Source organism: Eutrema salsugineum, unplaced genomic scaffold, assembly GCF_000478725.1.
Source record: "Eutrema salsugineum unplaced genomic scaffold, Eutsalg1_0 scaffold_6, whole genome shotgun sequence".
NCBI lineage: Eukaryota > Viridiplantae > Streptophyta > Magnoliopsida > Brassicales > Brassicaceae > Eutrema > Eutrema salsugineum.
Window position 1 is genome coordinate 7,372,232 of NW_006256547.1, and position 27,168 is coordinate 7,399,399.

The 27,168-nt window shown below is 37.1% G+C and overlaps 2 protein-coding genes and 1 non-coding gene across 4 annotated transcripts; 1 reads left to right on the plus strand and 2 right to left on the minus strand.

Moving 5' to 3' along the window:
* Positions 1-356: 356 nt before the first annotated feature.
* LOC18013360 (putative F-box protein At2g02030) lies at positions 357-1,769 on the minus strand. Its single transcript, XM_024151426.1, is given in 1 exon segment — positions 357-1,769. A coding segment is annotated over 1 exon segment (1,314 nt). The 5' UTR covers positions 1,755-1,769; the 3' UTR covers positions 357-440.
* A 1,367-nt stretch (positions 1,770-3,136) lies between these two features.
* LOC112083650 lies at positions 3,137-3,243 on the minus strand. The gene has a single exon (XR_002897786.1). It is a non-coding gene; the product is annotated as a small nucleolar RNA R71 (small nucleolar RNA).
* A 17,683-nt stretch (positions 3,244-20,926) lies between these two features.
* LOC18013480 (protein indeterminate-domain 4, chloroplastic) lies at positions 20,927-24,433 on the plus strand. 2 transcript variants are annotated; one of them, XM_006395750.2, is made up of 4 exons: positions 20,927-20,984; positions 21,425-21,655; positions 21,967-22,363; positions 23,268-24,432. In XM_006395750.2, exons 2-4 carry the CDS (start codon positions 21,463-21,465, stop codon positions 24,214-24,216), a joined length of 1,539 nt encoding a protein of 512 aa, XP_006395812.1. In that variant the 5' UTR covers positions 20,927-20,984; positions 21,425-21,462; the 3' UTR covers positions 24,217-24,432. The 2 variants fall into 2 exon arrangements, with proteins under 2 accessions (XP_006395812.1, XP_006395813.1); XM_006395751.2 differs by lacking the exon at positions 20,927-20,984 and having other exon boundaries at positions 21,534-21,674; positions 23,268-24,433.
* The last annotated feature ends 2,735 nt before the right edge of the window (positions 24,434-27,168 follow it).

A 27,168-nucleotide genomic window follows, 5' to 3' on the forward strand; every position in this document is an offset into this window, starting at 1 on the left:
CACTAGTTTCAAGCCTTCCGTGGTCCGTGGATGCTTCTTTTCCATAGAGTTTAGCGCTACTGTTAAGATATTTTACTTTTTAAAAGTTGAAATCTCGTTTCCCCTATCTTACGATCATTGTCTTGTTTTAAATTTCTGTTTTGGGCTTGTCTTAAAGTCATTATCTTGCCCCAAAAAAAAACTTGTTCAAACTAGTTTGCTAGATGATATCTAGCTAGTCTTTGGAATTTTCTCTCAATGCTGCTTTTCATAGGTTCTACTGAGCATTGCTATTTCGAAGCTGTATATGAAGGGAGTTGGATAAAGCTGGAAATGAAAGAAAGAAAAGGAAAAAAAAAAAAAGAAGAAGCAAGTGCTCGACTCATAATTTTATATATACATTAAAGTTATTGGATTAATGTACATAAAATAGTGGGGAAAAAAGAGCTACAAACTTGCTCTCAAGTGTCAAATGAAAGTGATAAATTTGGAAAATAAGGAACAGATAAGCCATAGAAACCAGAGTGATACAACTGGTAAACTGTGGTTGAGCCAGGATCTCGATCAAAGGCAACTAGGTTAGCAAGATAAGTAAGCGAGAGGATGACCTTATTCTTGTCCCTGGAAATGGCCAGAGGCGTGAGAGGCTGCGAGGTGATACCATTAAACCAAGTGGAAGTAGACCGCAAGTCAACGGAGAAGATCTTCTCCCACGTCCACGTGTTGCTGTTGTCTTCTTTAACCCTCCACCAAAAATCTTGCTTGCAATCTCTTTTCAGCTCAGAAATGCAGAGACGGCCATCGAGATTGCATAAGCCAATTTTGTCACCAGAGGCATCACGGGTGATAAAAGGTGGAGTTTCGGTGACCTGAAACATCTCTGTGTGAATGTCGAAAACGATGAGTTTGGTTTGTGTCGAAGGACCTCCTTGTTCATCTCCCGTGAGCCAGTAGAAAGATCCGTTTGCAAACGCTGGCCTCTGATTATACAAGACGTGATGATGATGATGATCAAGAAGAGGTCTAGTGCTCACGAACCTCCACTTCTTGTCCTCTAAATCCAAAACCTCGCATCCTACCTCCTTGTTAGTAGTAGCAGGATATCTATTATATAGCCACACTAACTTATATCTCCCCGTGACACTGTCTTTCCCAAATCCAAACCGAGTAAATGATACCACTGGAGCTGGAACAAGAACTGGATCTTGACCTTGAACTAGCTCCGCCTCCAGGTCTGGATGGTCCGCCTTTATGTCTGGATGGTCTGTACAAAGTCGTTGAATTTCCGCTAAGGGAAGTGCTTCGAAATTTGCAGTGACTGGATTTATAACCTCCACTGCTTTGGTCAAGGCGTAGATGCAGACGAGGCCATCGCAGCTCTCTGAAATCTCGAGAAACCCTTTACTCTTTTCGAATTCAACAAACAGGCGATCTTCCGGAGAAGTTGGCTTCGTCGACGTCTTTAGGGCCAATGTCGCTAAACGAAGGGAGCTGATTTGTGCGCGAGGGTTTACTACTTGACAGACCAAAAGGAGTTTAGGGTCTTTGGTGGTTTTCTGATGAGATGCGTATCTTTTCCCAAAGCCTCTTGACCTAATCAGACATCTCCAGTGTTTGGACAGAGTCTGGAATCTGATTAGCCTAATCACCGGAAGCCTCACCAGAATTTCTTCAACGACATCATTGTTGATCTCAATCTTCACAGACTCTCTTCTTCGTCATTGTTTTTTCAATTTGAACGCTATTGGTCTCCGATGAAACTTCACCGATGTCATGTCTTTTCCTTCCTACTTGATTCTTCTCTTGCTCAATTGAATCTGCAAAACCCAATTTATAAACTCTGTCTTTGCCTTTTTTCCTACAAGCTTCCAGGATTCAATTTTCCTTTTTTTTTTGTATATTGTTTTTTTTTTTCAAACTCAAAAGCGATTCCATTTCCTTTTTTTTTTTAATTATTTTTATAATTAAAAACAGTTTTCGCTTTCGAGGATTCAGGGATTAAGAGGATTTGGGAAAAAAGAACCGACATGTGCTCTTATCTTTTCTGCCACTGGTAAAACCAAAAAACACAGAACGGATTCGCAATGTATGTCATTGGATTGGTCGGCTCTACTCTTCTATTATCAACAACAAGGAAAGGGAGCTATTTGAAAAGGAAAAAAAGAAGCTAATCTTTAATTCAACTTACAAAAGAGCAGAAATCCACAAATAAAACTTGTGGGTTTACATCTTTTTGGTTTTGGTTTTGGCTTTTAGAGGTTATTCCTTAAAAAAAACTCTTAGAAAGACTCAAGCTAGTACTTTCTAGTTTACTTTTTAGTTTTCGAAACAAACCATCTTTCGTCTTAGCTTTAATTCAATCCTCACAAAGTCATAGAGTAACACTGGTCCTCTGGATTCCGAATCCTTTATATTACAACTACATCACTGTTCTATTGCAGTAGAAACTAGGAGTATATCCAGTGAGACTCAAATTTAGGCGCCGTTGCCGGGGACCAATTTGTTACCTTTGATTTTTGGTTTGAAATTCAGACTAAGGCTTTACTAATTTTTCTCTCTTGTTCTCTTGTTTGCGTGTGTTTCAGGTGTATGTCAAACATATCCACAAGGAGCAACTGCACCGATCTTGTTTCTTTGTCGAACACCGAGCTAGCAAGAGTCGAGCGAGAAAACAGACGTCAAAGGCCTATTCAAGCCAACATGGGCGATCAAGGCAACAATGACAACATGGCTGTCGAGCTACAACAGCTTCGACAGCAATTGGAGCAGCTGCAAAAGGCGCAGCAAGACAGGGAGCAGCCACAACCTGCTATTGGAGACAAGGACAGTCCGCATGCTTACTATCACAACAGGGCTGCGATTGCTCCTCCAACCATTCAGAGGCAAGACTTTGAGATCAAACCTCAACTGATCGCATTGGTGAAGCAGCACCTCTTTCATGGGCTTCCTGCTGAGATTCCGATGGACCATATCGAGAATTTTGAGGAGATTTGCAGCACGACTGGATCAAATGGGATACCAGCCGATTTCTTGAAGTGCAAGCTTTTTCCATTCTCACTTGCAGACAAAGCTTTGCGCTGGCTAAAGTCATTACCACCTGGGTCATTGACTACATGGGAAGAGTGCAGATCCGTATTTTTGGACCATTTCTACACTAAGGCTGAAGAACAAGATCTCATCGTTTAAACAGCAACCTGGTGAAGCTTTCTGCGAAGCTTGGGAGAGGTACAAGGAGTACCGAAGAGAGTGCCCTCACCATGGGTTCTCTGATGAGCAGATTCTGTCAACCTTTTATGATGGTGTCAACTGGGATTACAGGAATGCTTTGAATGCAGTTAGCAATGGCGATTTCATGACTAAGTCCAAAAAAGCTGCTTATGAGTTGATTGAGAACTTAGCTGCAAGCTCCAGCAACAAATCCCAAGAGTATGACAGGTCTAGCAAATCAGTTCATAGTGTGGAGTTGAGCAAAATCGATAAGCTTACAGCAAAGGTGAATCTGCTGTTGAGAGAGAACCAGAGATCTGTGCATTTTGCTGATGAGGTTGGTGATGCACCTCTTGCTCAAGAGTTTGTAGATGCAGAGAATAATGATCAGATGGAGGTAAATTTCGTAAATGGACAAGGGTATGTGCAGAATCGCAGTTTCAACAACTTCAGAAGCCACCCGAATTTATCCTATAGAAGCAACAATGTTGAGAACCCTCAGGATCAGGTCTATCCGCAGCAAGGAGTGCAGAATCAGTCAGGATTTTAGAAGAACTTCTCCAGCAACTTCCAAGGAAAGCAGTTCATCACCAATCAGAATCGATTTTAAGGTGGAAATCAGCAGAAGTTGCCTTTCACAAGTCTACAGCCTTCTTCGAGTTCCTCAAATAACTCGCAGGATGAGCTGAAAAACTTGATGCAACAGCTGCTGGTTAATCAGCAAAAGTCTTCCATGGAGATTAATGCCAAAGTGGACACCATGTACAATGATTTGAATGGCAAGTATGAGGCTGTGTGGACTCATGTGAAGAAGCTAGATGTTCAGGTAGCTCAGACTGCAGAAGCTGTGAAGAGATCACCTGGAACTCTCCCTGGAAAAGGTGAAAACCCCAGGAATGAGTTTGTGAATGCTATTGAGCTTAGAAGTGGGAAGACTCTACATGCTGCACCAACAAGCTCTGTCTCAGAAAAGAGGAAGAAAAAGGACGTGGAGCACCTGCTCCAAGAAGAGGAACCAGCTCATGACGTAAAAAAGACGAAGGAGCACTCTTCCTCCATCGGAGCACCTGCTCCAAAATCTGGAGCACCTGCTCCAGACGTAGATTTGACGATGGAGCACCCTGAGTCAACGAGGGAGCACCTGCTCCAGCCACCTGCTCCAGCAAACATTCCTGCAAGAGTTTACACGCCTAAGGTACCTTACCCAGTCCCACCAAAGAAGTCTCACAAGGACTTAGAGGATGCAAAGTGCAGGGAGATGCTGAAATATTTGACTGTAAAACTCCCTCTAGCTGATGATGTTCAGATGATACCAGCCCTTAAAAGATACATGAAGGGGTTAGTGTCTGGAAAAGCTGTTGAGGAAGAGAGTGTCATGATGGTTTCGAAGGAGTGCAGTGCTGTACTTCAGAACAAAGTGCTGAAGAAGAGAAGTGATCCAGGAAGGTTTGTTCTCTCAGTCAGGATTGGGAATGTACTGTTTGCAAGGTCTCTCTGCGATCTGGGTTCAAGTGTGAATCTGATGCCTTACTCTGTAGCCAAGCGATTGGGTTACACCAGATTCAAACCGACGAAAATCTCGCTGGTATTCGCTGATAGATCAACCAAATTCCCTGTTGGTATACTTGAGGATCTGCATGTTCAGATAGGTGATACACTCATTCCAGCAGATTTTGTGGTTCTGGAGCTTGATGAAGAACCCAAGGATCCTTTGATTTTGGGTCGATCCTTCTTATGCACAGCTGGTGCAATCATAGATGTGAAAGAAGGAGTGACAGATCTCCAGCTGGGAGATATGGTGGTGCGATTTGAGATGAATAAACTCTTCAAGAAACCAATGCTGGACGGACAGACATTTGTCATAGATGATGGTTCAGGCATTGCTGAAGAGGTTGCTGAAGAGGTTTTGGCCATCGATCCTCTCGAAGTTGCACTCACCAAAGCTGAAGGAGAACATGGGTATTTGAGTGAAGAATCCGATGGGTTTGCAAAAATGCTGAATGCAAGGAGAGCTCACCTGCAGAAAAAGCCGAGGATGCAAAGGCTGGTGGCGTACATGAGCTTAGAAGGCAAGGAGAGCTCACCTGCAGAAAAAGCCGACGGAGCACCTGCTCTGAATCCTGGAGCACCTGCTCCCGACGGCTTGATTGATGGACCTTGGAGCGAATTGAGAGCTCCGAAGCTTGAGCTCAAACCCCTTCCTGTGGGGCTCAGGTACGCGTTTCTAGGACCCAATTCGACATTCCCTGTGATAGTGAACTCTGAATTGAACAATGTAGAGATTGCCTTGCTTCTTTGTGAAATTAGAAAGTATAGGAAAGCTATAGGATATTCACTAGATGACATTCCAGGGATTTCTCCTGATCTTTGCATGCATATAATACATTTAGAAGATGAATCAATGACTTCTGTAGAACATCAGAGGAGGTTAAATCCGAATCTACAAGATGTTGTAAAGAAAGAGATAATGAAACTTCTAGAAGCTGGTGTGATCTATGCGATTTCAGATAGTAATTGGGTTAGTCTGGTTCATGTAGTTCCTAAGAAAGATGGCATCACTGTGATAAAAAATGATAGGAATGAATTGATACCAACTAGAACTGTTACTGGGCATCGAATGTGCATAGATTACAGGAAATTGAATGCTGCAACTCGCAAAGATCATTTTCCTTTACCATTTATCGATCAGATGCTTGAACGCTCGGCTAACCATCCTTATTACTGTTTCTTAGATGGTTATTCAGGTTTCTTTCAGATCCCAATCCACCCGGATGACCAGGAGAAGACGGCATTCACATGTCCTTATGGCACCTTTGCATATCGCAGAATGCCATTTGGCTTGTGTAATGCTCCAGCAACATTCCAACGCTGTATGATGTCGATTTTCACTGACCTGATTGAAGACATAATGGAAGTTTTCATGGACGATTTTTCTGTCTATGGAAGCTCCTTTTCTGTCTGTTTGTCTAATCTGTGCAGGGTCTTGCAGCGGTGTGAGAAGAAGCATCTGGTGCTTAACTGGGAGAAATGCCATTTCATGGTGAGAGATGGGATCGTGCTGGGACACAAAATCTCAGAGAAAGGGATCGAGGTGGACAGGGCAAAGATCGAGGTGATGATGAGTCTGCAGCCACCAACATCAGTCAAGGGGGTTCGCAGTTTTCTGGGCCATGGAGGTTTTTACAGACGCTTCATCAAAGATTTCTCGAAGATTGCCAGACCCCTGACGCAGCTGCTGTGCAAGGATGTGAAATTCGAGTTTGATGATGCATGTTTGGAGGCATTTCACAGGATAAAAGGAGCTTTGGTCAGCGCTCCTATTGTCCAGCCACCAGATTGGGAACTACCTTTTGAGGTCATGACCGATGCTAGTGATTATGCAGTGGGAGCAGTGCTGGGACAGAGGAAAGAAAAGAGGGTCCACGTCATCTATTATGCTAGCCGAACACTCGACGAGGCTCAGTGCAGATATGCCACAACTGAAAAGGAGCTTCTTGCAGTGGTTTATGCTTTTGAGAATTTCAGGTCCTACTTTGTTGGGTCGAAAGTTGTTGTTCACACAGACCATGCAGCTCTGAAATACCTGTTGACGAAGAAGGATGCCAAGCCAAGGCTCCTTCGATGGATCCTTTTGCTGCAGGAGTTTGATTTGGAGATTAAAGACAAAAAAGGGATTGATAATGGTGTTTCAGACCACTTGTCGAGGCTGAAGATAGATGATGACATTCCACTAAATGACAACCTTCCTGATGAACAAGTTTACGCCATAGATGTTTCTGGGTTCGACGAGCACCTGCTCCCCACCGGAGCACCTGCTCTGACGAGTTTTTGCAACCAAGTTGACATAGATCGGCGTTCTGGTTTCCCATGGTTTGGAGAGATTGCAAATTACCTTGCTGCAGAGCAGAAACCTGCAGGTTTTGTGGGAAACAAAAAGAAGAAGTTTCTGAAGGATGTGAGGCACTACTTTTGGGATGAGCCTTATTTATACAGGCATTGCTCTGATGGAATCTTCAGAAGATGTGTAGCTGATGAGGAGATACCAGGAATGTTGTTTCATTGCCATGGATCCTCTTATGCAGGCCACTTCGCCACTTTCAAGGCTGTGTCGAAAATTCTCCAGGCTGGGTATTGGTGGCCCACTATGTTTCGAGATGCGCAGAGATTCATATCCAGGTGTGACACATGTCAGAGACAAGGGAACATCAGCAGGAGGAATGAGATGCCTCAGAATTTCATCTTGGAAGTAGAGATTTTTGATGTGTGGGGTATAGACTTCATGGGACCTTTTCCATCATCTTATGGGAATGAGTATATTCTGGTGGCAGTTGACTATGTGTCAAAGTGGGTGGAAGCTTTGGCTAGTCCCACAAATGACGCAAAGGTGGTTTTAAAGATGTTCAAATCTGTCATTTTTCCCAGGTTTGGTGTGCCGCGAGTGGTGATTAGCGATGGAGGCTCTCACTTCATCAACAAAGTCTTTTAAAACTTGTTGAAGAAGAATGGTGTAAGGCATAAGGTGGCGACCCCATACCATCCTCAGACGAGTGGGCAAGTTGAGGTTTCCAACAGGGAAATCAAGAACATTCTGCAGAAGACTGTGAGCACCACAAGGAAGGATTGGGCAGTGAAGCTTGATGATGCTCTTTGGGCATACAGAACAGCTTACAAAACACCTTTGGGGACTAAACCATTCCACTTGGTGTATGGAAAAGCATGTTATCTTCTAGTGGAACTTGAGTACAAAGCTGCTTGGGCAGTGAAGCTGCTGAATTTCGATGCAAAGAGTGCTCAGGAGAGGAGAGTAATGCAGTTGCATGAGCTGGAGGAAATTAGGCACCTGACATATGAAAACTCGAAGATTTACAAAGAAAGGACAAAAGCTTTCCATGACAGGAGGATCCTCAACAGAAGCTTTGCACCAAACGATCAGGTATTGCTCTTCAACTCTAGATTGAAATTGTTTCCAGGGAAGCTGAGATCGAGATGGTCTGGACCATTCACCATCAAGGAGGTTCGACCATATGGAGCTGTAGTGTTGCTGGACACTAAAGGAGGCGAGTTTGTTGTGAATGGACAGAGGTTGAAACCATACCTTGCTGGTCCAAATATCGCAGAAGGTGAATCAGTCACCTTAAGCGATCCTCTTCAAGCCTAAAAATCTTTCCAAGTAAAGCTAATGACTTAAAACAAGCGCTTGGTGGGAGGCAACCCACCGGTAAGAGTCTCTAACTTTGTGTCTTTTATTCTTAGCTACTAACTTTGTTTTTAGATTATTTGTTTCAAAAAAAAAAAAAAAAAAAAAAAAAAAAAAAACTTAAAAAAAGTAAAGGAAGTTGTTCAACGTGGAAGAGAAGATGTGAGGAAGAAGAAGGAAGAGCACCCAACTGGAGCACCTGCTCCATCTGCTAGGTTGGTTGCTCAAAGCGTAAAAACTGACGAAAGAGCACCCCCTCTCCAGTCGGAGCACCTGCTCCACAGGGTGCTCACCACGTAAAAAGTGACGAAGGAGCAACCCAAGGGAAACCGGAGCACCTGCTCCGGCACCTGCTCCAGACGAACAAAAGACGAGGGAGCACCCAACTCTGTTCCGGAGCACCTGCTCCGCCAGGGTGCTCTACATGTGCGAACCAGATAAGTTTTCTGGACACTTCTCTAGCTTATTTATACACCAGGGACGGTGTGAAGTAAGTCTGGGGGAAGGTCGTGTCTCTTGTACTTCTTTCTTTTGCTTTCTTTCTTTTAGTTCTTTCTTTGAGTCAGTTTTTAGTTTGTTTCTTTGAGTCATTTCTTTTTATCGAGTCAGTTTGTTATATGAGTCAAAGTCAAAGCTTGTGGGAATTAGGACCAATTCTATGATGATTTCAGACCATTTGTGAATCTTGAACATCTTCTTTTAGTGATTATTACTGCAGAATCATCTAGATCGACTAATGGAAAATCCAAAGACAAGCAGTAGACTAGAGGAGCCCAAAATTCTTGACTAGTCCATTGAACCTGAGCTAATTTCTCAGCTCTTCATTTTTCCTCATCTATCAGGTTAGTGCTCATAGGGCTTGACTCCTCATTCTTACCTGACAAATAAAGACCTGTGTGTTTCTCTCATGTTCTAAGCATTGTTTCAGGCTGTTTCTAAAAAAAAAAATAAAAAAAATGATCAAAAGGCAGAAAAGATTGAAATGATTTTCTTTTAGAAGTAAAGGGTTAGGAAAATTTCCAAGGATCCCATTATTTTACTTCTAAAGTGGAATGATCACACAAGGGATGGAAGCGAGGGGTAGGAAAATTTCCTGTGACCCCATTATTCGCCTACACCTTTGATATATGATGTGGGGACAAACCGGGGATTCGGTGGCAATCACCATCAATACTCGCGTCTTTGAACCTTGTTATATGTGCCAAAAAAAAAAAAAAAAACGAAACAGTTTGAAAAGTGAATAAGTTCGGGGGAGAGTAAAGGTACTTTTGTGTAGTATGGTCAATTTGTTGAGGTATAAGTATGGGAACGAGTCTAGAAGGTCCTTAGCACTGGTTTTATCGATGAGACTCAGCGATGATGGGACATGGATGATGTTATGAAATTGAGGGACTAATCTGGAAAGCTGCAGCGTCTACGGAGAAGTACATGGAGGTTAGATTTTTGATTGATTTCGCAGCAGATTGTCACATGCCTTGGTCAGGTTTACGGTCTTTTGAGTTTTGCGAGTTCCCAGCTTTATCCAGTCATTCTTTTGGAGTTGAATTTGAGTTTGTTTGAGGACAAACAAGGATTCAAGTTCGGGGGAGTTGATGAGTGGAGATTTTGACTCATTCTAACTTGTGTTTACTGATTGTTTTAGGAGTTTTTGGAGTCTTTTCAGGAAGTTTCAGGTGACTTAGAGGCCTTATCAAAGGATTGGAGTGTTTAGGAGGCATTGGAGCAAAAAGAGATGAATTGGAGCAATAAGGAGCTATTTCACACGTTTTTGGAGAAATCATCCGCGGAGCACCTGCTCCCGGTTTGGACCCTTCGTGGAGCACCTGCTCCAGACGGGAGAAAAATAAGGAAAACATCTTTACCTAATCTCAAGCCGCGTGAAAGGAAAAAAAGGAGTCCAAGCCGCCTATCTTTTCTACTACGCTTTCTTTTTACAATTTCCTGAACCATAGAGTTTTTACTTGTAAGCTTTTGGGAGAAGAAATCTGCTACACTTTCAGAAGAATTCTGAACCCTATTATCTCTTCTGCGATTTTAATCTATGAATTTCTTTTCATCTGTTGCTGTGTTTCTTTTCTCCATGTCTGAGTAGATCTCTTAGCTAGATTAAAGCGTTCAAAGGATTTCATGAGTTAGAGGATTAGATGCAAATAGGGCTTGATATCTATTGTCTTCACCATTGTTAGACTTAATGCTTAGGTTGAATTGATCACTCAATCTGCGATTTTAGGTTAATCTATTCATCAAAAGTGTAATAGGTTGCTAGAATAAACATTGGTGAGCGATTTGTCCTTAGCCAACGACAGTTGAAGTTAAGGCAAATCGTGAACAGATCAAACCTGCTAGCTAATGCTTGTCTGCAATTTTCTAGGTTCAAACGACAGTTTAGGATTTAGGTTGTTAGACAAAGTTATCGAGATCACGACAGTGGATCGATAAGCTTTTCTGTTTGAGTTCGAGACTTGTGTTACACTTGTGCCCTGAATAGTCATCTAGTTCTTATCTCTGAAATTCCTGCGAATTGCTTTGGTCTAGTGCTTGTTTTAATTTGAATTTAAATCGTTGTTTGCCATTCTGTTTACTTTTTAGTTTTCGAAACAAACCATCTTTCGTCTTAGCTTTAATTCAATCCTCACAAAGTCATAGAGTAACACTGGTCCTCTGGATTCCGAATCCTTTATATTACAACTACATTACTGTTCTATTGCAGTAGAAACTAGGAGTATATCCAGTGAGAATCAGTAACTTTTAGGGGAAGGCTCATTACCAGAGATAAGTTGATTAGGTGGGGGCTGGATGTATCACCGGATTGTTTGTTATGTGCATCTGATCCTGAAAATTCTGATCATCTTCTCTTTGGTTGTGCCTTCTCTACTGAAATTTGGTCATCTCTCTTCTCCCACCCGAGTCTTTCAGCTCCAACATCTGTGCAAACCTTTGTTAATTTGGATAACAATCACACCATCAATGGGAAGGTCAAGGCGGTTTGTAGACTAGTTTTACAAGCGGTTACCAACAGAACGCGAGATTACATACGCAAGAGATGCGAACCTCAAACTCATTAATCAAGAAAATCCAGATCTTACTTCGAGCTAAACTTGCGGGATCGGACCATCAACCAAATCAAAGGATAAATGGACCACTCTCGGGAAATTCTGAATCATATTTATCTACTTGGTTTAGATTCTTCCAATTCTAGTTCCACCGAATGCTTTTCTTGTCTTAAAATGCTTCACACGAGTTTTAAATTATTATTACTGTTGTAAAATCGCTTTCCAGTCGGTTTGTATGTTGTAATGATGTCCCGTTGGGAAAATGAAATGGAAGCTAAGTTTTTTTTTTTTTTTAAGTAGTGACTAATTGCACATAAAAATCTTGGTTCAAATCAAGTATTCAAGAAGAAGACTCTCCAAAGCCAACGACCGAAACCATATATAATCCTGGATACAACTTCTTGCGTAACATGCACGTTTGCTTCCGTTATCGCTGTAGTTTTTTTAATTCTATACATTTTAATATATTATGGTAAAAAATATTAGAATATGTTTCATGGTTAAGTATCCTATATCAAAAGATTAAATTTTCATATTTTACTTACAATTCAATCTTATACATTATTTTCTTATATCAAATTTAATCCACGTAAATTGTAAGACATAATCAAACCAAACCGAATGTAGTACAACAAAACCAAATGATGGGTTGTTGTCGGCGAATGAAGTACTTAATCTTCATGACTGGATCCAAACAAACCTAAGAATCTGCATGAAGTGCTAAAAAAGTACAGAGAAATCCATAAATTTGTTAAGTCTCATAGTATATCTGCAATTTTCAACGTAAAAAAAAAAATGTTGTTTTAGAACATGTACTAGTAAAAATAAATTCAAAAACCAAAAGTTGTAGAGGAAGCAGTATCTTTTTATAAGAGTCAATAATAACTTTTGTACGAGAGATTATAAACCTACAAATGAAATACAACAATTACATGCATAAGTTAGTAGTAGCTAGCTGACGATATTCTCTATAGAATTAGTCGAATAAACCAACGTGACTTACACTTACTTATCATACGTTATATGGATTATATTATTCATATCCTTCTTCTTTCCTTCATCATTTAAATTGAAATGATTCTCTCGATCGTAGTCTTGTTACTCTATAAATATCCAAGAAATCAATGGTATGATTAACGAATAGGGAGTACCGACGCGGAGAGGAAGAAAAAAGTAGAGTAAAGAGTAGAAAAAATGAGCTGTGAGATAAAAATAAAAGGAAGAAGACATTGAAGAAACTAATGTTGACGTGTGGATTCCATGTGGTTTGTTTTGTGTACTGTTTTTCTCTATATCTGATCTGCCCCCAGACCACACACACATGTAGCCATGTAGGACAGTTTTCAAACCTGTTTATCCTTTCAATCGTATAGTTTCGGATGTTTAGATCTGTATATTTGTTTCAGATTTAGTATTCTAGATCGGAATAGTAATACTTAATGAAATATATCCAGTTAACTCCTTCTCTATAAAATAAGGGAAAATTCCATATTAATACATCAACTTATTTTCTATTACCATTTTAATACACCAATTTTTGATGTGCCCAGAACAATACATGAATTAATTTTTTTTTCCAGTTTAAACCACCAATTATTAACAATGTATCCATTTTTAAACACTATGTTAACAGCAATTAACGGCACTACAAACGACGTCTAACACTGTTAATGAAGTCGTTTAGTGGCTAACTATGGGTTAACTACACGTGCTAAAACCCCTTTTCTAATTAGTAGAAATTCCAAAATACAAACCCTAATATTTATTCTTCCTTCACGAGTCAGAAATATGTTTTTGCAGGGAGAAAACACTACAATAGAGATAAGAAAATAAATAAATCATGAAAAAGAGGCTGAATTGAATGTACGTTTTCTGAATAAATGATAAGATGCAACGACAAAGAGAAGAATGCAACGACAAAGAGAAGAGTTGTTTGTTTGATTTCTCTTGTTTCTCAATTTCAGTAGTTAATTAGATTTGTTGTTGTTGTTGATTTCAGTTTAGTTGTTTGTCAATGAAACGTAACAAGTTTTATTATTTTTATGGCATCCTGCTTATTTAGAATCGTAACAGATAATCACGAACCAAAACCATAAGATTCATGATTTCAAAATCAAAAAGTAGTAACTTGAGTTTAGAAACCAACATCCTTGCCAAGTATTTCAAACCCAAAAAGCAAAAAAAAAAAACAGCCATAAATTTTTCAATTTCAAACCAAACCGAGAAACTACTTACGACCACGAGAAGAGCATTTTTCTGGAGGATTCTTAGCTGTGTTTTGTCCCATAAGACCATGAGAAGAACTTTGTCCTACAACTCGTGCTCTGTCTCCCCAAACTTCGAATACTCTATTAGTGAATGGGCTTACGTACACTCCATGACCCCTGGGAACTGTCTCCTTGCGGGCTTGTACTTTTCCAGGAGGACGACCACGCCCACGCCCACGCCCACGTGAAGATGTGCTTGTTGATGTTTCAGGTGCTGTATATGAAGATGTCTGTGAAGAAGAAACTACAGGTATTGGGATTGAAGCTGGACATGACGACTGTGACTGAGTTTTCTTGCGTCTTTTTTGTGGATTTGAGAGGCTTTCTCCTTCAACCTGAAATGTGGAAGAATCAAACAAAAGAATATACAGCAATCATAACCAAATATTTTATGTTATATGGTGAGGAGTTAACTCACATGTGTTTTCCAAGGTCTACCACGTTTTCGTTTTGGGCCTTGAACCACATAAGATGCATTCTTACATGTTGCTCGATTATGTCTAACTTGTTTACAATTACGACATGTGATTGTTCTGCCTCCACGAGTCACTCTGTTGGGTTTGGAAGGTGATTCATGTGCTGCTTTTATCCTCTTTTTCTTAGGACGTCCTGGCATCTTCCTAAAACCAGGCACTCCAATGGGATCTTTTGCAGTTTTTTCCCAAAATATTTCTCCATTTACTGGCCTTATGTTATCTCTGTAATTTTCTATCCAAACTGAAGTCTTGTAACAATTTTCAATATGACTGCACATAGCCAAATAACTCAATAACCAAGAAATACTCGTTTCAAATTTCTGTACAAACTAATGAAAATTAGACTTACTTTTCTGGATCTTGATGGCAGTCGTTGATAACACGGATTGCGTGTGAACAAGGGATGCCTGTGAGGTCCCACGCCCTACAAACACAATGTTTCAACCGAAGACTGACCTCATAGCTGCAGCCGTACAAAACAACTTCAAACAAGTTATCAGAACTTGTTATGATCGTACAGTGCTTGCTGTCTTCTCGGTTTTCTTCCAAGATATCTCCTATCTTTTTCGGAAATGGTAGTATGCACAGTTTTGCCTTATTAAACCTGCGAGCAATCCGCCCCATAGTTTGTCTTCTAATTGTTTCCAGCATGTTAATCAAAGGCAACTCTCTAGCTTTTTTAATTGTCCTATTGAAGCTCTCTGATAAATTGTTACAAACATCAGCAGATCTAGCAGTTTCGGAGAAGAAAGCAAGGCACCAGGTTTCTGGTGTGGCTGCTAACAAAGCATCATGTGCTTCTCTGTCAAATGCACGCAGCTCGTCCATATGCAAATCATACTCTCCACGTGTTCGACTATAAGACACATTCCAGAAGAATGGTCTGTAGTCATCACTACCATAAGTCTTCTTCCAATTACCATAAACATGTCTTGCACAATTTCTATGCTCTGCGTTTGGGAGAACGTTTGCTAGAGCAATTTGTAAACCCTGAAAAAATACATGCCAATTGTAATTAACAAAACTGTTTTAAATCACTTAATGTAAAAATAAATAAAAATACCTTTTGTCTGTCAGAAATAAAGGAAAATCCATCTCCTAAACCCAAATTTAAGTCAACCTGCAACTTTTTAATAAACCACTCCCACGATTCTTTGTTCTCTCCTCTAACTACAGCCCATGCTATAGGATAAATCCTATTTTCTGCATCTCTGCCAACTGCTGCAAGTATCTCTCCTTTCAGTTCCCACTTCAAAAAAGCACCATCTAAACCAATCAGAGGGCGGCAATATGTTCTCCAGCTTCTCCTGAGGGGTTCAAAGCATACATAAAAGCTTTCAAATACCTGCTTGCCTTCCTTCTCGACAGTGACAATTTCTGTACTAATGTCCTTATTAGATCGCACCAATTCAGCTTCGTAATCCCATAATTTTGCAAATTGTTGTTTTTGTGTTTCTAACACCATATCTAAGGCAATCCTTCTGGCTTTTCTGCACTTGAATATTGAAACTGAGACATTGTACACGTACATCAACTCATCTTTGATATCTGTACTCCTTATGTCAGGTCTTCTTCTTGCCTCTTCTTTAAACAATCTTGCAATGGTACCTTGTTTCAACATCCTAGCTCTTCCCGTAGGCAAATGACAATGGATGTCTTCATATACTTTAACCATCCATTTTCGAATTGGTTTCTCAACAGAACAATAGATCCTCCACTTGCACTTTTCATGGGTGCACACAGCTGCTTGCTTAGTGGACTCCCATCTATTAAGCTTTACATCATATTGTGTCTTCAACACATACTTCAGCAATTGATCTCTGAATTCATCACCATTATTAAATGTTTGCATCAACCACAAATATGGAGGATTATCATAATCAGCACGACTTCGTTGTGGGTTTCCTTTTTTCTTTCTTCTAACTTTTTTTTCTTTGTGAAAATTTGCCCACTCTTCATCAGTATCGATCGGAGAATCAGGATACTCACCAGCTCCAAAAGATACTTCATCTTCACTTTCACTGTCAGATTCCACTTCATCATTTACCATAGTTTGTGTAGCTTCGACCTGTTCAGCTTGTTGGAACAAGTTTGTGAATCGAGGATCACTAGATCCTACATCTAGAATCTGATCTTCACCTTCAGATTGTTGCCCACCTTCATCTGCCTTCTCTTGTTCCTCTCTGTTTTCACTCTCATTATTTTCTTCATCCTCACTATCTTCGTCTCTGTTTTCATCATCACTCTGTTCGTCTCTGTTTTCACCATCCTCACTATCTTCCTCACTGCTTTCTGAACCATCTTCCCGATCTTCAACGTCAGCATCTCCATCAACATACACGTTAAAATCCACATCAGCCCTCTCACCATAAGAAATAAACAAATCAATCTCTCCAACTCCTTTAGTTTCTTCAAACAGCTTTCTAATCTCAGAATCTTTATCTTTGTAGATCGATCTTGACACAGAAATATCTTCAGTGGGTAGTTTGTACCAAACCTGCTCTACCTTACTCTCAATTCCTCTGTCTTTGATGAAGTCCTCAAAAATCGACCAAGTTAGAAGATCTGGATCAATGCTAATATCTCGGACAACAACTCCACCTGAATATGAGAACCTATTCTCTCTATATGACATTAAACCCCCAAAGGTAATGTGCATCTTCAAAACATCATCATGGTTACTGTATAATCAAAAGGGAGAAACTTTTAAAAAAGAAAATCAAAGGTTTGTAAACATAGAACATGACAACAAAAACCACACAACGACAACGAGATTATTATGTGGTGGTCCCTTATTATATTGTTTCTTTCAACATAAAAAATGAGAAAATTCAAGCCACGAAGATAAACTCTATCCCATATTAAAAAAAACAGACAGTTACGGTATATTGAATATAAATACAAATTAAGAGTTCTCATACCTCATTTTCTCGGAAACAAGTTCGTTCCTATCGATAAAAGGAGAGATTTTTTTTTTCACTAGAATTTGCAGACGTAGAGTTCGTAATCCATCGAGGATTAGTGTTTGTCGATGGGAGTTTAGAGTTCTTAATTTGGGGATTTTTAAGTTTGGTTGGGTTTTTCATTGGGTGGGTGTTACATGGGTCGGGTTGGGTCAATTGATCACATATGTAGTTAAATAATTAATCAAGGTTAATTTTAGACTGGAAATTAAACACCGTTTATACTACTCTTAACGTCTGTTACGTGTATATTGTAAATTAGGCATACGATTAATAGTTGATGGTTTAAACTGGGAAAAAAAAATAATTCATGTATTGTTCTGGGCACTTCAAAAATTGGTGTATTAAAATGGTAATAGAAAATAAGTTGATGTATTAATATGGAATTTCCCCATAAAATAATGAAACAATTTCTTTTATTAAGAGAAAACGATGAATTATTAATTTGGGATTAAGTGAAAAATTATTCCAGGTCGGAACCCACATCTTTATGTCGGAGGTAGTACTCACGAATCTCCATTTCTTATCCCATCTAAATCCAAAACCTCGCGAGTCGCATCTTACCTCCTTCTTAATTAGTAGCTTGATATTTATCCACACTAACTTAATACTCCCCGTGACCAAACCGAGTCCAAACCGAGTAAATGATACCACTGGAGCTGGAACATGACTTGGATCTTGATCTTGAACTATCTCCGCCTCCACTTGACAAGAATATTGCCCAACACAGCGTCTGATGCTTACAGGAACGCCTCTACAAAATGATTTAATTTGCATTTACGGTTGGTTTCTCTTCATCGGTTCAAGGTCTAATTACCTAAACATATATTCATGTGGTGATACAATGCTTATGCCTTGCATTAATTAATCTACGCAGGAACTATGGTCCCTGGTACAATTCCTGTTGCCTGATATATTTACTACAGAGAATGTTGACCTAAAGAAGCTGTTCTTTTTTAAAGAACAAACAAAAAGAAGATTTATTTTGTATTCTGACTTTTTTTTCTTTGCTACTTTCCATTTACTGCAAATACTCTTTTTCGATGTTTTCATATTTGTTTGGTGACGTTCATGGTTTAGCAAGAAAAATGGTGATATCAAATACAAAAAATGATATCATAATTAAATGTAAGAAACTTAACCGAAATCAAACGAATCTATGATTGTGGTCATATCAAAATTTCTTCTGTTTTAGTGTAAAGTGTCTTATAAATGCAAATTTATTATTTTTGTTTTTCTATTTTTTTATTAAGAGAATAGGATGGTGATGCAAACAGAGATATTTGAAGGTGCTGCCTGCTGGTGTATTGCCTTCTCCTACCAAAACTTGATTTCCTAATTGTTTTTTTTTTATATATAAAATGTGAAATTTATTTACTAAAAGCTGGAAAGGTTTTTACAAGACTGCCCGGCGAGCAAAACGTTACAAAAGGCCAAAAAAAGAGATAAAAACAACCTAACATAACAAGGGAAAGGAAGAATTTTTTTTTCTTTGTTCTTTGTCCTAATTGTTTGTTTTCTTTAATCAAAAATAATTCGAGAAATTAGCTTTTAGAATATTCAGATTAGGAATTGAGAAATGAAAATAACCGACATAACCAAATTCCCTCTCTTCTATAGAGCAGGGGGTATGAGTCGTCTTCCCAATTTTAGTTTTAAGGAAACAAAAACATATATCAATGCGAGCAAGTAATATGGATTTTATCCAAACAAAAGTAAAAAAGTCAAGAGTACAAAAAATAGCCAAAAAATGTCAATAACGTCTTCAGAAAAAACATTTAAAAAACTAAGCAGTTTCAATGTTTGAGGTAGACTTCAACCCTTATTCCACCCTGTAAAAATGCAAATATGTCTTGCCAAGAACAGATGACATGCGATGCAAGAATGATCAGATCTTTTTATTGATCGATAAATTGTACCTCTTGTTAATGTTTAGCATTTTTTTAAATGTAAATGATGACTTTTACCGAGTTTGACATTCAACAAAACGACATATTATGCATAACAGGCGCGCTATTGACAAAAACATTTTTTTTTTACTTTAGTAAAGCAAAAGATATCAAATTAAAAGAAAATAAACAATTACACACTTATAAGCCACCATCAAATTAGAAGAGCTTATAAGTGTCTCTCTCCAAGAAAGGGTATCTTGACATGCAAGATTTGATGGGCCTTTTCATTGCTTGTGAAATTGTACACACGTGAATTCTCTCCTAGATTTTAAGTATGTTTTGTAATTTCTTGTCTTCTGCGTTATTCTAATTCTCTATTTTTTTAAAATGAAATAAAGTATACTCTATTTAAAACTAATAATATTAAAACACAAGAAACAAACCTTGGTCCATCAATCAGCGAGTGAAATCTGATTTTTCAGTCAGATTGAGAACGATTCGAGAGAAGTAGATGCTGGAATGCAGCCCCACTCATTGATCTCGTACTTCATCACGCCCAAGATGATGTGACAATAGTCTCTCATGGCCATTCCATGTCTTGTAGAAAGAGGAGAACATTTGTTGAATAGAAGAAAAACCGTTTATTTCTGAATAAAATATTTAAGTTGTGTAGAATGAATATAATAATCGACCTAAGCAATATTTATAGAGAATATATCAATTTATCTATTTGTTTTGATTTAAAATTTTGATTGGGCTGAATTTTAGTGGATTTATTTAGGGCTCACTAGCCCAAAAATGTTTAAAAAATACCAAACACAAAAACACAAAAGTGTCACATGGTGAAAATGTCTCTAAATTCTGTTCTTAGGAGTGAATTGAACAATTGTTTCATAAACATGTTGATTTTAACAAATCAGTTCCTAAGAAAAAAAAAATATACAAAATAGCTGGGCTCACCGAAACAATTGGGCTTAGACTGTTTGTTGTACTTTTTTCCTTTGCATATTTTCTAACCAACAAAAAAAAACCAAGAATTCAAAAGATTCTCATCTTACAATCCGTCAAGTATTCAAGAAATCAAGATCAAATTTGACAAGTGCTTTCCAGAGTCGAGTTTCTCTGTGCCAACTTAACAACACAACAACAAACTCGATATGAATTGAAGATGCCAATTTTGGGATTTTTGAAGTTCAATGGTTTTGGATTACTAGTTCAAGATTCAGGTTTTGTAAAAGCCAATTGTAGGTTTTCTGGTTTTTCAAAATAGGTTTTCTGTAAGGTATACTAAATGTTGTCATTTAATTGATACGCTTTTTAACAAAACAAAAAGATGTAATATATTAATTTCAAACAAGCAGTGGCGGATCTAAAACTTAGTTTTATCATGAGGCACAAAATTAAATAATAATACATACTATATATGCTACATAAACATGAGCAGTATTAAAAAAAAATTAAGTAACTACACTAACATTGAAAATTTTATGGTGCACAACTACCCCTCCCAAACACTATTTACCTCCACCACTTCAAACAAGAATATATGTATATATATATATATATAGAAAATAAAATTATAAACATTTTAAAGTTTTAGAAAAAAGTCAGGACAACAAAACCTAATTAGTTAAATGAAGAGAAAACGAGGGTTTTGTCTTAAAGCCCACCGAAAAGATACGAATGAGAAAAATGTGGTCCCCACACCACACCCACATGTGGACACATTTCACCGTTTAATAGTGACACCCAAACCGTAACCATTCTTCTTCTGAATTGTAAACATAAAATTTTAAAAGATCTTTTCATTGATACAAATTACAAAATATGACAGAGGGGGGCCTTAACTACATGTACTTGTCAAGATCATGTATGGCGTATTAAAAAAAAAAAAAAAGAAGAACACAAAACAAAACACAGGGGAGAGAGAGAGAGAGTAGGGCTTTTGAGGTTTGTCTATATACTATACACACACATATACATATGTATTGGAATAGTACTGTCTTCTTCTTCATCATCATCTTTATCATCATCATTATCATCATGCATCATCTTCTTCTTGGTTCTTTCTTTAGCTCCGATTTAGAGCTTTTTGACTATTTTCCTTCTTCTTTTTGTTTGTTTTCTCTTGATCTCATGTATAAAAAAACAGCTAAGAATTCTTTCTTCTTAATTCTTTCAAAAGCTTACAAAAAAAGATAAAAATAAACCCTTAATTTGTTTTTCTTTGCTCCTTTCATGTCTTCTAGCGAATTGTTTTTATAAAAGAAATTCATGTCGTCAATCTCTGTGGATTCTTCTTGTTCTTATTTCCTCCCTTCCTTTTCTTCTGAAACTATAACTTGATTTCGTGCAGTATTTTAAAACTTTTTTATATGGATTATCTGTAGATTATTATTCTCTTCCACACAAAGAAGAAGGTCTAAAGATGTCGTCATCATCATCATATAACACAAGCGTTGTTCCTTCATCATCATCCTCTGCTCAGCCTTTCTTTATCACCGGCTCCGGCGCCGGAGATAACGACTTTGACAGGAAAGACACTTTTATGTCAATGATTCAACAACCTATCTCCTCAGCTCCACCAGCCAAGAAACGAAGAAACCAACCCGGAAACCCAAGCAAGTACCTCTTAAACATGTATTAATTATATGGTTTTCTATAAAACTCACTTAAGCCTTTGAGAGAAAGGAAAAAGAAAACCCTTTTAGGAAATGAACATATTAACAAGAACCCTAATCTTTTTTTTTTGGGCTACACTCGTATCAATATTTCATTAGTATCGACCGGCCATTGATCTACATGAGTATGAGATTTGGTTTTATTTCTACATACATCTTTATAACTGTTTGTATCATTGTCTGGGTTTAGTTCTCATAGATTAACATTTTGGATCTGATTGGTGCATGACTGAATTTAATTGACCAAACAGATCCTGATGCGGAAGTGGTGGCGTTATCTCCAAAAACACTAATGGCTACAAACAGATTCGTATGCGATGTCTGCAACAAAGGGTTTCAAAGAGAACAGAATCTACAGCTTCACCGTAGAGGACACAATCTCCCATGGAAGCTCAAACAGAAGTCAACCAAAGAAGTGAAGAGGAAAGTGTATCTTTGTCCGGAGCCTACGTGCGTTCACCATGACCCGTCACGTGCTCTCGGAGACCTCACCGGAATCAAGAAGCATTACTACCGTAAACACGGTGAAAAGAAGTGGAAATGCGATAAATGTTCTAAGCGTTACGCTGTTCAATCAGATTGGAAAGCTCACTCTAAGACATGTGGTACTAAAGAGTATCGATGTGACTGTGGTACCATCTTCTCTAGGTAACTAATCTCTATCCATTTCATTTAAATAATTTGTCCGTATATGATTGAAGTGATGAAACGTATAATATTTATGTGTGTAGTATCTACAGATATCCCCTCTTATCTAGGTAAAGTATAACAATGGACCATCCTTTCTTGTATTGTACTGAAAATCTATTCTAAGTAAAAAGCTGCATTCAACACTGCATGTAAAACTTGGCTTATTTACTAATTTACATGAAAAATACTAAATATATAATATCATCTGTGACTGAAATCTTATATATTTGGCAATGGAATTTGAACCTCGAGTACACCGCCATAAAAATGTATATAGTGACTATGTACATAGGATCTATCACTGTATCTGTTTGGTTGTTGATGAGTAGTGAATAGAGAAAGACAGTGAGAAAATTTAAAAGATGCTAAATTTGGTCACATGTATGAGTTGGATTTGTTTTTCCATTTTCCAGTTTTGTTTTCTTCTTCTTCACTTTGCAGGTTCCCCTTTTTATGAAACTCCTCTTCTTTTGTGGACCCCGTCTTATCTCTTTCTCTCTCTAGACATATACATACATTGATACACATATAGATTTGGTAAGAGGGCGTTACTAATTTCATTAAGTGTTCTGGTGAACACTTTAATGCTTGTCTAGGGTTTCTTTCTATATTTTTATGGTTTGAGTTAAATACGTTGTTGTAGAATGTGACTGACTTATATTAACATTCATGGGTTATGCATTAAATGAAGAAGGTCTTTCACTAAAGTAGCAATTGACTCAACCTCTACATTCTTCTATCATTCTCTCCTATAATTGGTAGCATAATAACTATAGCGCATTCATTAATAATAACTCACGTCAATATATGTAATTTAACGTTTTTTGAAAAAAGTTTAAAAAATTGGGCTTTTGTTTTGCAGACGTGATAGTTACATTACGCATAGGGCTTTCTGCGATGCATTGATACAAGAGACAGCTAGAAACCCTACCGTGAGCTTCACGTCAATGACAGCTGCTAGCAGCGGCTCTGGCTCTGGTGGATTATATGGGAGACTCGGTGGTAGTAGCGCTCTGTCGCACCACCATCCAAATTCCGGATTTACACCTCTTACGGGTTACAATTTAAACATTGCATCACCTGAAAATAGCAGAGACTTTGTTCCACAATCGTCAAACCCTAATTTCTTAATCCAATGTTCGTCGAGCCAAGGAATGTTGACTGCGCCGCACAACAATGATCAGAGTTTCATAAACCAACACGGTCTGATCCAGTTTGATCCAGTCGACAACATCAACCTCAAAAGTAGCAACACCAATAACAGCTTCTTCAACCTCGGATTTTTTCAAGAAAACACCAAGAACTCGGAGACGAGCCTGCCTTCTCTCTATAGCACCGACGTTCTTGTTCGTCATCGTGAAGAAAACATGAACGCGGGATCTAACGTGTCAGCCACGGCATTGCTTCAAAAAGCTACTCAAATGGGTTCAATGACAAGCAACGATCCTTCTGCTTTGTTTAGGGGGTTAGCTTCTTCGTCTAATTCGTCAAGTGTGGTTGTTAATGACTTTGGAGGAGGGCATATTATGGGCAACGATAATAACGGTAACCTTCAAGGTCTAATGAACTCACTAGCGGCCGTAAATGGCGGTGGCGTTGGAGGATCCGGTGGCAATATCTTCGATGTTCACTTTGGAGACAATGGAAATATGAGCGGCTCGGATAAGTTAACGCTGGATTTTCTTGGAGTTGGAGGAATGTTGAGAAATGTAAATCGCGGTGGTAGTGTTCGAGGCCGTGGTCGTGACGACGTTTCTTTGGATGGTGAAGTAAAGTTTCCGGAGCAAAACCATCCATTTGGAAGAAGTTGATAAAATCTTATTATTGTAGACCTTCTAATTAGGTGATAATTTTGCTATCTTCGTTTGTTGTTTCCTTGATCTACATTTATAATATCTTTAGTGAACTCTTAATTTAGGTTTGGATTTCATTGGAGTTTGTCTTTTGTTAAGGTTGTTATATAAGAAAGAATGTAAGTTTGCTACGTTGTTAATGTTGTACGGAATATATGGTTTCGACTTTCTAAAGTAGAAAGTGTGTTAAATAAAAAAAATGTTTTCAAATGTATAATGGCTTTGATGGCTGTAAAATTATTCCAAAATTTATCTGATTTGAAAATTAAATTATGTATTCAAAACTTTGAAAACTAATTTTTTATTTTCGAAGTTATCAAGATATTCTAAATAAATTAAAATATAATTTTTTTTTTGAATCAAATTACATTATTTTTGAACAATTGTCTTCATTTCACGTGATCAATTAAGAGAAGATAAGATAAATTTTAAATTAAAATTATAAATAAAAATCAAAATTTAGTAAAAATTGAAAATGGTAAACTGCAGAAAACAACTTGTGTTCACGTTACATAATACTTAATCAACTCGATTTACTATCTGATAGATAACATATTATAAGAAAATCAAGCTGAAAGATTTGTTACTATACTATAGAAATTTTATTTTAACTAAATTTAGGATTTGTTTTCGACCAAAAAGCTAATTTTAGGATTTAATTGGTTGTCACCTATCTTAAACATTTTTCAACCTTCCGTTTGAACGTTTCAACATATATACTGCTTTCTATGTACGATTACTTTTTTTACTGCATTCTCTTTTTCCATCGAATTTTTTAATAATTGCTTCGTGAAAACCTATTTTTACTAATTTAAGAATAAACATGAAAAAATAATATACCTGCATTTTTTTAAATCGATTTGAATATACAGCAGTCAGATTAAATCAGTACAACCGTTACCCATAACGTTTAAAAGCAAAAAAACTCGTAAGCCAGTTGTGTTTTATTAAGCTTATAATGCATGTATCAATTTAGTTTTTTTTTCATTTTTTATGAATGTTATTGATCAATATCTTTCAACTTCAAATAACATATAGGAAATAAAACACCCACCTGAAAATATACTTATTCATGCCTTGATAAAAAAACATATATATATATATATATTTACTAATGCCCTGCATCATATTATATAAATGCATACGTACGATGTATAGCTACTAATTTTTTTTATAAACTAGATTACATCCCACGTTGCACATGCAGATATATATGAGCATATTCGAAGATAATAAACTAATAATACGGCAATCGTATCGGATATATTCCAAATACAAAACATAGTCCAAACAGAAGCATCCAATATCTACGTATTATTCAATATCATGTCGTAATTGAATATATATATATATATATATATATATATATTAGATCTATAACTCTTTTCGAAGTATTTTATCCGTCCGTTTTGGTTGGTAATGACAACTCCCATAATTTTGCTAAATATTTTAATATTGATTTCGAGTGAAGCTATGTAAGCGAATGTCAAAGTAAAAAAACGCTTATATTGTATTTACTCTAGATTTCAAATTACTCTAAGTTACACTAAAGACTCATTAATCTGCAGGTAGAGTAATTCTTGTTAATTTTTACTCTAGTTACTGTTGAAAAAGAAACAGATTACACACCCTTTTACTCTAGATTTTACTCGAGTATATTTACTCTACTTTTTGTTCTCTTTCCTCATTTTCACCAATTTATTTTACTCTCATTCATACCAATAAGATTCTTACTTTTTTAAAACCAGACTGATCCAGTAGTTATATAGACAGGGTTCCTCCACAAGACAATTATATTATACAAATTTCAAGGAAAAATGCATTAGTATCTCATTAGATAGATGAAAAAAACATAAATCTTATTTTCTCATAATTCAATAGACGAAAAAAAGTTATTTGAATCTGTTAAAAAAATTTGAAAAATATCAGTCATAAAACAAAAATTAATAATGTGAATTTGTAGATTACACAAAAGAAACTTTTATGTACTCGAACTCTACCACTAAATCACCATTTAATGATTATATATGATAGCGTTTCTAAGAAAGAAAAGACCATACAATGATACAATCCTATATAATGCATAAAATATAATACAGTAATACAAGGCATCCCATATAATATATTTGGATAAGTTTCTCAACTTTTTCAAAGTTTTGAAGACTATGTTTCAAAATAAATTATTCTTCTTAAACCTATAGCTTTTTTAAAACATATTATTTTCAAAAATTATGTTTAAATTTATATGATAATAACACAGTCATTTTAAAATTTTATCATCGAATTTAGTTTTTATAACAGATATACTTTCGTTTTGAGATCATAGCTCATTCTTTATAGGCAGAACCAGTAATGAGGGCAAGCAAACCAAGCAGATGCTTGCAGCCTTCTATAGAATAAGTAAATATTCGGCCACCATCTAAGACAATATTTTATAGCTGATTTGGTTGTCTAAATAATCACTGAAGAGATGCATGGTTTGAAACTTTTTAATTTTTTTTTTAGTTTGTCAATTTTTAAGCCTAAATTTTTTTTGGCTTTGGTCTATATATTTTTCAAGGCCGGCTCTGATTATAGGACATCGCAAATAGAAAATATCACAATAATATTATCTATAAATAAATTTTTAAAAAAATATTTGGCGATCTCTGTTTGATTTGCGCTGTCCTGCCATAATAATAACTATATTGTTCTCTCATATTATAAATTAGTTCTCATATTTATATTATCCTACTAACAGTTAATTAGAAAAAAAATTTTTATTATATAAAATACATTTTCTATTTGCATAAAAATGCATCTGGACAAAAAACCCTACAAAAAAAATGTCGTGTAAATCTTTAAATGAAATTGAACATACAATATATAAATATATAATGCATATTAGTTTATATACTTCACCATTTTAAA

Coding starts and splice junctions, on each gene's coding strand:
- LOC18013480 (XM_006395750.2), top strand. CDS start 21,463: ATGTCGTCATCATCATCATATAACACAAGCGTTGTTCCTTCATCATCA. Junction 21,656..21,966: donor AAACCAACCCGGAAACCCAA/GCAAGTACCTCT, acceptor TTGACCAAACAG/ATCCTGATGCGGAAGTGGTG. Junction 22,364..23,267: donor TGTGGTACCATCTTCTCTAG/GTAACTAATCTC, acceptor TTTGTTTTGCAG/ACGTGATAGTTACATTACGC.